Source organism: Opisthorchis viverrini, assembly GCF_000715545.1.
Source record: "Opisthorchis viverrini unplaced genomic scaffold opera_v5_1, whole genome shotgun sequence".
Lineage (NCBI taxonomy): Eukaryota > Metazoa > Platyhelminthes > Trematoda > Opisthorchiida > Opisthorchiidae > Opisthorchis > Opisthorchis viverrini.
The window spans coordinates 4,804,989-4,816,302 of NW_008751657.1; the positions used below are offsets into that span (position 1 = coordinate 4,804,989).

Below are 11,314 nucleotides of genomic sequence, written 5' to 3' on the forward strand. Positions count from 1 at the left end.
GTTTCGTCACGAAGTACGTTACTCACAAGCCTTGTTTCACTTCAAGACTACTGCGTGATTGAAAGTATGTGAACTACGCTGTTTAATTACATACACGTAGCCGTTTGCTGTTGAACAGCCGCTATCTGCCAGATTCGGGGAATCCGAGCGCATTTCACGAGTCTTCGATCTGATTAGACCGCAGTGTGCAGATAGATAGTCCCAACCGTGCACTGACGATATCTCCTCGCATGACGACGAGACGTTTGTCAGCGTATTGCCAATATCGGCGAACGGACCAACTGGTCCACAGCTGAAGTGTACTTTCTATCTGGTCAGCTCCGGCACCCTTATTTAGTAGTGCTGAGCTAAGGTTTAAAATAAATCGTTCAGCTGTAAAACCCTTTTGCGCCTAGCTGCCATACAGATTTAATGGTTCACATTTGTTATCCATCCTGATGCCTCACATTCAGCCCGAGGTTTTGTTGATCAGCGGTCCCGCTCATACCCTAGCTAATCAGTGTTCATTGTTCTGTGGATACAGTTGTGGCATCTTGTGGATTCGCTCCTTGGTTAGAACGCGAATTTACTGACCGGAAGGTTTGGTTTGAACCTGACCTCTGCTCGACTCTGCCCATCTGGGCTTTGGCAATCTGGTAGTATCCCAACCCTTGTGCTTCCTTCGGTGGCATGACAGCTAGGCACCGAAAGGATGTTACAGCTGGACGATTTTTTGCACAAAGTATGTGCGTCTGACATCTTGAAGAACAATTGCTTCACACAGTTCATATATCCTATCGATGAGATTCCACGAAACCTGTTCATGATATGCCCAGTAAAATCCGAAGCAGCCGCACTCTGCAACAAGTGCTGCATTTCTCAAGCATATCTACAAGTCCTACATCTCATGCGCGTTTCGTCACGAAGTACGTTACTCACAAGCCTTGTTTCACTTCAAGACTACTGCGTGATTGAAAGTATGTGAACTACGCTGTTTAATTACATACACGTAGCCGTTTGCTGTTGAACAGCCGCTATCTGCCAGATTCGGGGAATCCGAGCGCATTTCACGAGTCTTCGATCTGATTAGACCGCAGTGTGCAGATAGATAGTCCCAACCGTGCACTGACGATATCTCCTCGCATGACGACGAGACGTTTGTCAGCGTATTGCCAATATCGGCGAACGGACCAACTGGTCCACAGCTGAAGTGTACTTTCTATCTGGTCAGCTCCGGCACCCTTATTTAGTAGTGCTGAGCTAAGGTTTAAAATAAATCGTTCAGCTGTAAAACCCTTTTGCGCCTAGCTGCCATACAACCCGGAGGAAGCACGAGGGCTGAGATACTGCCGGGTTGCCCAAGCACAGACAGGGGAAGTCGAGAGGCAGAGGTCGGGTTCGAACAACGGACCTTCTGGTCAGTAGATTGGCGCTCTAACCACTTGAGCCATCTCGCTGAATTAAGGTGGCTCTTCTTCATAGCCTCCTAGTCAACAATTGTCGTCCAAATAAGTCAGAATCGCCTGCACGTCAGACTCCCATATGCGTCGTTCCAAAGACTAGACGCTATAGGCTTCCCCATTTCCACTGTTGTCGGGATGGTGCGTAGCACTCTGCCAGGCATTTTGAGTGTATTCTTACCCACAGCTGAACCCTCCTGAATTGAAGTGGTTCATCTAAACCCTAGCAAATAAATAACATAGTCGAGCTTCGTACTAATGCCCCTCTGACTTTTTTGGAGCAACAAAACTTGTCTCTCGAACGAGATCGGACTCTACTTTCATTAAAAGGTCAATTCATGTATATAACGACAATGTATTTGTTTGTTTTACTACTCCGGCTTATTTAAAATCCGAAAGTCTGCAGCCCAATGATTTATGGGGTCTTCACGATGGTGCCATTCCGCATACCGTATGCTCAAGTCGTAAAATAAGAATGCCACCATCTGGTTTAAGTTGAGTCACATCCGTATCGTCTAGAGATTAATTTGATTTGGTATGTGCCAATACTGAGATTGTCTGATGCTAGCAGTCAGCATAAACCTTATCCAGACTTTTCGTTCAGTGCACTTTCCCTGAGTGCATGGTGATGTTCTTGCATTCTTTGATCGCGTTTTTTAGCTACTTCCTGTGGAAAGATGTCTTCAACACGTTCTTTGTAGAATGCAAAACAAAATTTCAGCGGTTGCTCAATTTTCGTGGTCTTCCATATCTTTAGTTGATACAGCTCGGGGCGAAAACAACATTGTTGCCCCCGACAGATCGACGGTCCCATGCTCAGAACCAGCCGCCAGCACCTCTTCCTATCCGACGACAACAAACGGTCTACCGCCGACGGTCTACGGTTGGTTCTATGAGGGTTATGCGGGTTGGTGGGAGTACGACGAGCGGACGTCGGCTGAACTTGAGGACGCATTCTCTAAGGGCCATGCCAAGTGTGAAATCGTTGCAGCAGGCCACATATACGTTGTCGATTTTTGTACGATGTCTCAAGTAAGCAGAATATTGCTGTAAGCTTGTACAAACGCTTTTTTACCATGCACCCACAGTAATTTTCTCGGAAGCATGTTCTGCCGTATGGCACCACTTCACGTGCCCCAGTCGCCCATAAAGGCGTAACAGATGGTATACGACCACTGGGAATACGATATAGAAAAATGGGACCGGACGAAGACCAGCGTAAATGCAACGACAGTCAAGTTTTATGAACTGCCTGGTTAAAATTACAACTTTAATTAACGTTGGGAGACTCGGTTGACGTACTTTCGTGGGCGCTTTAAAAGTGAATGCTTTATCTGATGATTAATTAGGGTGCGTTGCGATCATCAGCACCATTCTTACTTTCTGTCTGGTCCACCATACGTAGGACGTGTTGAGGTATATATTCTTGTGCACACGCTTTATGCTTGCGGGTTTCTGCGTCACCAGTGATGAATAAATGCATACAACTTAAGGTTGATAGTATTTCTGGAGTTTTGATAGTTGTCAACAGCATGTCCCGTGTATGCAACAACAGTCCTAATTGTGCAATACGATGAATTCGCTTTTGTTCGCTATTCAGAGCTTTTGGGATGCGCTTTGTTTTGGTGTCCATTTTGGTGGGAAAAAAGTCTATTATTCGATTTCTGCTGTTGATTGACCATCCTGAGCACGTCTCACTCCATCCTAATAGTGCATCACTTCCCATCCAGGTTTTAAGTAGGCTTATTTCATAAGGCTAAGAACCGTTTAATCTTACTTCCAAGGCATTTTATGGAGAAACGTGATCGTTTCTGATTTACCTATAAGAGGAAGGAATTAGAATGAACTATTCTGTCATGCTCTAGATGCCCAATCTGGAGGAATTGGCATGACCATCTGCTTTCAATATTTCGCACTTTGGACTGTTCGCGCACACACTTGAAGTTCCTATTAGTGTTATTGTTTCCTGACCGGCTTTGGCAACGGCCAGTCACGTACCGGGGCAGGATCAAGCTTTCGGACTACTTTTCACCAGCCTCATCGCTCCCGGTCGGAGGGAGAGTGGTTCGCGCCCACTAAATAGATGTGACCAGGCGTAGCATACGACTCGCTAAGTAGGCTTATTTCATAAGGCTAAGAACCGTTTAATCTTACTTCCAAGGCATTTTATGGAGAAACGTGATCGTTTCTGATTTACCTATAAGAGGAAGGAATTAGAATGAACTATTCTGTCATGCTCTAGATGCCCAATCTGGAGGAATTGGCATGACCATCTGCTTTCAATATTTCGCACTTTGGACTGTTCGCGCACACACTTGAAGTTCCTATTAGTGTTATTGTTTCCTGACCGGCTTTGGCAACGGCCAGTCACGTGCCGGGGCAGGATCAAGCTTTCGGACTACTTTTCACCAGCCTCATCGCTCCCGGTCGGAGGGAGAGTGGTTCGCGCCCACTAAATAGATGTGACCAGGCGTAACATACGACTCGCACTGTCGCTGAAAACTCTTCTAAAGCCCATGATCTCATTCCCTCTTCTTGGGATTCAGATGGGTGATATCCGTGAGTTCCCGAGTTGAGCGGAGTTCGTGGCATACTCTGATTTGCACACTAATTGGGTTTTGACGTGAGGCTGAATCTCTCATTTATGATGGTCTTTGTAAACCAGAGATTCATATTAGGTAGACTGACCAAACAAGCTAGTTATCACGGCACGCCAGCCAGCACACTTACCAGGATGATAGTCGTAGCTGGTTAATGACAGGGCCGTGAACGGCCAGATGCCTGAAACGAAATGAACTGATAACCTAGTGACAGTTGTCATTGGCTTTTCTGATGGGATGGTTGCGTATAATCGGGCGAAATGGCCCAAGTGGTTGAAGTGCGAATTTGCCAACCGGAAGGTTCTGGTTCGAACCCCGACCTCTGTCTTTCGACTTCCCCTGTCTAGGCTTGGGCAACCTGGCAGTATCCCAGCCCTCATGCAACCTTCGGGTGACATGGCAGCTAGGCACCAAAAGGTGCTGCTACAGCTGAACGATTATTATTATTATTATTATTATTATTTCGGAATGAAATAACCTCTTTTCTCGTGCTTAAGCTGTATAACCAATGGAAAAGCTGCACTGATTGTCCTTTCCTCCGGTTTTCATGCCCCATTGTGTACTCAATCCATTATTTGCGTATATCAGCAACGGGTCTTTTCTAATGTAATTTAGGGGCGAAAGGATCACACTGGACGAAAACGACGCATCAAACGTGATTTGATCACGTGTGAAAAGAAAGGTATTGCAGGAATCAAGCTCACTTCAATTCAACCTGGCAAAACCAGTGTAACCACAACCGTCACCAGTGCATCCACAGGTACAAGTGTCAGTGTTACAGCCTCTCCAAAGACAAGCGCGACTCGTGTGACTGCTCAGTCTTCACAGCCAGTTACCTTGACCGACCACACATACGCCCGTCCCACCTCCTCGGTACCTATACACACACATGACACTCGTTACCGTGCGATTTCATGCAGTTCTAGTCCGAATCCTCAACTTGTTCCAAATGTTCAGATGCTCCCGTCTCTTCCCACTGTATGCCCGCCACCAAATGTATCGAGAACATCCTCCCGCCGACAATCTCGCCCTTCAGTTCGTTTGCCTGCAGTCACACCGACCAGTGGTCCCGTTGATTCTAGCACTACTCTCCTACCAACAACATTAATTGACGGTTCTGTCGTCGGAGTCCAGCCAGTCGTTCATGCTTCCATTTCTCCCAGGCATCACCGCTCGACACGCTCATTGTCGCATCACTGATCCTGCGTTTTATACCTTGCTTTTAAAGCAGTTGGTAATCCGCATGCTGTACGTTCCTGTGATCTTTCATGTTTGTCCGTTAACCTTGTGTTCGAATTTAATTTGGCTAACCAAACTGCTTACAGGCTAGCGTCTTATCTCGACTGCTTAGTTTTCTTGAGTTTCTTTATCATTCGCTGCGTTCATGACAGTCTTTATGTCGCTGCACATGAGTTGTACAGAGAAACTCAGTTTCACCGATCTACTTGCTCTCTATATTCATCTGCTACCTTTTTTTACGACACTTGGAGTAAATATAGCATGAAAATGCAACTACGCGCTGTTTTACGGTGTGAAATTACGAAAATCTAAAGTTATTGTTGGAGCAAACTAAACTAATTGCTACTCTTAAGGCAAGAGGTAATCTGGGAGTCGAGTTGACAGATGCCTCCACCGAAGGGTAGTGGTATTCAACGTAAATGTCATTATTAATTTGCAGTGGTATCCCGTCACACAGAGTACGCTCGAAATTTGTATACAGATGTACCTCCTCATAAGAGACACCGTTTTATACTACCCGGACTGTCTCTTCTTTCGAGCTCTTGCTTCCTTGGCAGTACAGCCCAAAATAGTACCATAAGAACTCTATTTTCTAGATACAATGAGTGAGGTCCAACAGTAGTCGGTGTCTTTGTCTTATATCTTCTGCCAAAAGTATTGAAATATGCAAGGATAAATGTGTCCCGCAAGTTGAAGTCTGCTTACTGAACGGTAATGACTTGTCTACGTACATTTGCATATCCCCCTACTTTTCAAACTCCGAAATACGTCCCGTTGGTTTCTGGTAGTGATTGTTTGTTGGATAAAGTTCGAATGTGGACTTGACTCTTATATATTATCTACCGATTCCTTGATGGGGTCTGGATACTCGTCAATGGTCCGCTACTCTTTTGGTGTACTTTACTAAACTTCATCCAGGTCATACGTCGACAATGCTGTAACTAGCAATTTCTTCGTTCCTTTTGTGATCAATACTATAAAAATGTGTTTTAACGCTAAAACATCTTGAAGAGGGCTTGCTAATTCTCTCAGCAAACCTTCCATAAGTTGAGTGAAGCGATCCGGTTCCACCTGGAACCAGAATATAGGAGAATGGCAGAATGAGTTGATGAATCAAAGTTTTGATGTCTTTACATTGCCATAGTTTATGAGATCAAATGGAAGTCCCAGAAGATATTTTCAAGGCCCCATTTAAGAGCTTCCCTTATATTGGCGCTCACTAGTTGAATAAGCCAATTTAAACAAACCACTGATGTATGAGAAGTTTTTTGGCTCCGTGAAGAGATATATTCTGGCACGAACCGTCTCTGCGTTTGTGCTTCGATTCCATCGTCCCGTGAAAGTTTCTGTTTAGAAGTGTGAGCTGTACCTAACAATCTCATCCGCACTCCTTCCTACCTCACCAAGACCCACAATCTTACTCTTTTCTGTGAGATAGAAACAAATCTGTGACTGGCATAAGCGAAATCAACCTGCTGCCGCAAACCAGGCTGAACTAACGTGAATGGAGTCCAACCTAGAAACCACTGTCACGTGTCATTCGTTAGCTTCCCTTGGATGTAAAGAACTCGATTCATTTCGTCTCTCCCACCGGCCGAACTGAAATCGTAAATGCGAGTTGCAAACCCTTCACAACAGTCGTTTTACTTATATCTATTTTTCCTGTTTGGTCATTGAGAACATTTACCAGCACGGAGGATTCGAAACCGAAGATATTTACTTGCAAAAATGCTGTCATTCAAGGTATTTCTTAATTGAATGTTTCTACAGATCGGAGACACTAGTTATTGCAAGGATGTGCACTGATAATGTCTCCTAGAGGGATTCGGAACAAAACCCACCACTAAACCTTCTGCACGCGTGGCCCTTTTTACATACAGTCAAGGATAAAATAACTCGTTCTTTGTGGCATTCATGTGACAACTCAGTACAAAATACCCATCTCTCGATTTCTGCATAGCATTCAACTATCGAAGAAGCGCAGTGTTCCTTACAAATATGGTCAACCAAACCTGACGGGTTTGCGAATCATCCGTACTTTCACTCTGGGATCTTCGCACACATCTTGCAATTTACATGACAGATTCAGTAGCCTTCATCTATAAAGTGAACAAGTTCACAATCGAGGCATCCGAGAGCGATGGCTGATAGAAGAAGCAAACCGTGGTACCCCATAGCTGCGGTTCCTGATGTGAGAATGGATGTCACGTTCTCAAGCTTCGAAACCTCTTTCCTCGTTGTAGAATATTAGGATTTGACAGGTTTATGTGTGTGATCTAAGTGTATATCTTCACCATACATGGGTGCTAAGAGTACGCTACGGCAGTCCAGGTGTTATTTTCCCCAAACGTGAGATCGTGTGGTCGGGAAGCGTACTTAGTGTCCGTGCATCGTGCCAGTTCCCGACTGGCTTGTGTTATACTGTGTTGCCAGAGTTACTGTTGTCGTCAAGAGTGACTTGACAGGGTACCATCTTGTCTCTCGTGGCAAGAACACTATTTTCAATGTGGCCATAAACAATTTGTCGGAGATGCAATGGAGTGTGGTTGCAACAAAGAGTTCGTAGCATTATAAAGCACCCCGTGACTAGTCTTTTGCAGTATCTTGACCAGCACCACATGAGTAGTCTGTGACATAGTATCCAGCCTCTTGGTTCGGCTTGCATGTGCTGCGCGGAGTGTTACCAAACTAACCACATTGTACCCAATCATCTCAGCACCCGTGCAACAGTTGTCAAATTTAGCACGTTATTTGATCATGAATGCTTGGTTTTTCATTGGGCCTCTCGAATAATAGTTCCGCTTCAGGACGTGCTCTGGAGGCATGAAATGTTAATACAGCCACCCCCAGGCAAAAGTGAAAATATGTTACTGGCTAAGGCTCACAATAACAAACACTGTTGAAGACAGGCATCATTTGGGCAGGATTTTTCATCAATTTGTCCGTAATATGAACTCAGCGTTTCTGTGGCTCATAAGATACAAACACCACTGGTTGACCAGAAGTGTAAAATCGGCTGTCTTTAGGATGAACTCGCATTTCCAATACAAAATAGTTCAGCTCCAACTTGTGTACCAGCAAAACAGCCACAGATTAGCTGGTGAGGACAAGATTACCTAGGAGTCTTCGCTTCGGTGTACCATACTTCCATAGGTTATGCAATAGAGGAGGGATTTAGGCGCGACACTGACGTATGTAGCGGTCATTTTTTTACCGTATGACTTCCACACGATCTACTGAAACATATTCGGACGGGTTGGTTAAGCCATTAGAGAAACCCATTTCGAATAGTTCGGCTTCCTCAAAATCCGTAGTGCCACTTGGTGCCACGTCTGTTTGGGCCAGTCCTTGAACTTACCGAATCGAACGATCCGTGCAAGTGACCGTTCTACGGTCCTACAGAACGAAATCGTCTCCTTCCCTTTCGTATGCTTCCGCCTGAGTACCACTCATGGAATGGTTCCAACTTCTGGGGCAGATTGTTCAGTAAACGGTTCCATTGCTCATCTAAGCATCCTTCAGATCGAGGTGGCTATCAGTACTTGACACCCACAGAACACGTTGCGCACTAGAACTCACATTCTTTGCTTCATTTTGATAGAAAAACTGAACCTAGAATCATGAGTTACGTGGCTTGGGAAACTACCTTCCAACTTTGAGGAAATTACGTTGCAAGGACATTGAGTTTTCAGAAGAAGTGGAGTGAGTAGTCTAATTAAAGTTTCACACGCAAATTGAGACAGTTTCGTACCCTACCTGAATGCGGTGTGCATTCACATGATCCTCGTGGTCGTGTATTCAGGTTTTGAACTTGTTACTCTTTACGCTAGAAAGAGTTCTCCGTACTGAAAACCGGGGCATTCTGCGTCTCTCTGTCCTAGGTCTTTTGGCTGAAGCGTGGCCCAGTTCAACGCCATTCGGTTGGAAAAGACCCGAAATCACATGAGATAATTTATTGTTATTTAAGAGGCCGCGAACCATCCATACCATCTCAATAGCAGTCTAGATCGCACTTCACCTTGCTTGAACGTTGCCTTCTCCCATTTTCGCCTCCATAAGATCTGACCGTGACCCTGCTTCACATGCACTCTAGTCAGCCAAGGGGCCTCCTTATGTTCAGATCTTTCAAACGCGGAGGACTTTGGAGCACTTGCTAGCTAGGACGGACGCTCAGATCGAATCTTCGCATGGTTTTTCATGATTCCTAAGCAACTTACAGTCATCAGCCTCTTGTAGAGTTTGTACTAACCCCTTGGTATTCTTGGAATACTCTACAGATAAATTGGTCGAAAAAATTACCGATAAATCACTTTTCAGTACAGTGCCCTCGTGGCTTGTTTCGGCATCCATGTAGACAAAATCGATCTATCCAACGATGGTTAACAGTGTACTAGTAGTGAAATACACTCATTTGCAAATAAATTTGGTTTTTAGAGGACCCAACTGAATCCCTCGTTAATGATGTTTCCAGGCTACTGAATGTGCTGCACTAGGCCGCCTCATGTTTCAGTTGATACCATATTTGAGATATCGCGGTACACATATAGACGTAATACACTACGCATTAACTGGCTGCAAATTCTTCGACAACCTTGTGAGTAGTTTCCTTTATGAAACTATACTGTGATATCTGGAATATCGTACCAACTGAAAAATGAGGTCACCTTTGTGCAGCACATTCAGTTAAAGAAGATCATAAATGAGGGATTCAGTTGAGTCTCCCGTGAGAACCAAAATGATTTGCAAATGAGTGTATTTTTGGACTATTATGTTGTTCACATTCAGAGAACTTGATGAGTATCAATAATGATCAGTCCAGTTGTGATCTTGAAGTATCGCCTGTTAAATGCGTGTCGAATGCTTCTCAAGGGCAGTTATCGTGCGGATAAATGTAGTGACCTCAATGGCTTCTGCAGGTAGAATTTGTGTGCATGAAAAATCAAAATGAATGATGAATTCACTAAACGGCCGACTTAAGTGTTGCGTTTCGAACATTCCCAGTTGAATATGAGTACAGAAAATAAAAAACACTGTCCTGATATCAATCCTCAGATAACTTGATTCTGTTCAATCGATAAAAGGCAGTTTGCAGCACCACAGTGTGAACGTTGCTCGTGTGTGGAACATGGTTAATGTTTTCTGACTACGAGCATCAGTTTGTTCATCAAGTTACCCACATGTGATGAAAAACTATCAATTTCGAAACGTTATTTACCCATTCGTTGTGCATTCAAGAAGAGGCAGCATCCTGCTACCACTTACAAACATCACAGTTTGAGCCGAGTTGTTACTAAATGGTGTCAGTCTCCATGCTTGTATGTTTCATGGTCGTGTGAACTTGTCTGATATCGAATCAACAGGACTGAGGTTACCTGACTCCTGCTTTGCTTTGTGATGTACCTTGTTCATAGACGATCGGTCTGCCCTAGCCAGCCAACTAAAATACTGGCTTCCCCATCAGTCCGTTGAATATGCTGTCTATCTGTTGGCTGTTGATGTCATCAGGCGATACTCACTAGCCTCTAGTTACAGAATGTAATGATGACCATCCAACGTGTTTCGAGATCAACAACCTGTGCTCATTAAGGTTTCACGCGGTGTGAATAAACTTCCAACGTTCAGTATAGTGTTGCTACGGCCTGGTGTGAAAACTTACAGTCACTGCACCGAGCGGAACCTGCTAACCCGAACTGCGTGTGAACACTTTGTCCTCATTCGGTCATCACTGGTGATTCGTAATTAAGCCAAACTATATGCACCTCTACAATGTACAAGCTAACCGAATGCTTGCACCGTTGGCCACCTGATTACACTATAAAGCTTGCTATTATAATATGAAAATGATTGACAACCACTGTTTGAATACTAAAAAAAAGACGAGGGCCTAGCTATTGAAGGCTGTCCTATTTAAAAAAGGGAATGAGTTACTCTGTTTTAGTAGAGGGTTTTGTGAGGGTACGCCACTGTCTCAACTTACAGATAATCACACGCTCGTGATAGCGTGATAGAATTAATTACATGTTATAGCGCATCGTC

At 44.4% G+C, this 11,314-nt stretch overlaps 1 protein-coding gene across 1 annotated transcript; it reads left to right on the forward strand.

The window, feature by feature from the left end:
* Positions 1–2,141: 2,141 nt before the first annotated feature.
* On the forward strand, positions 2,142–5,529 carry T265_00074 (hypothetical protein; the record flags this gene model as incomplete). The annotated part of the gene is made up of 2 exons (XM_009163731.1): positions 2,142–2,471; positions 4,655–5,529. 2 exons carry the CDS (start codon positions 2,142–2,144, stop codon positions 5,237–5,239), a joined length of 915 nt encoding a protein of 304 aa, XP_009161995.1.
* Positions 5,530–11,314: the final 5,785 nt, after the last annotated feature.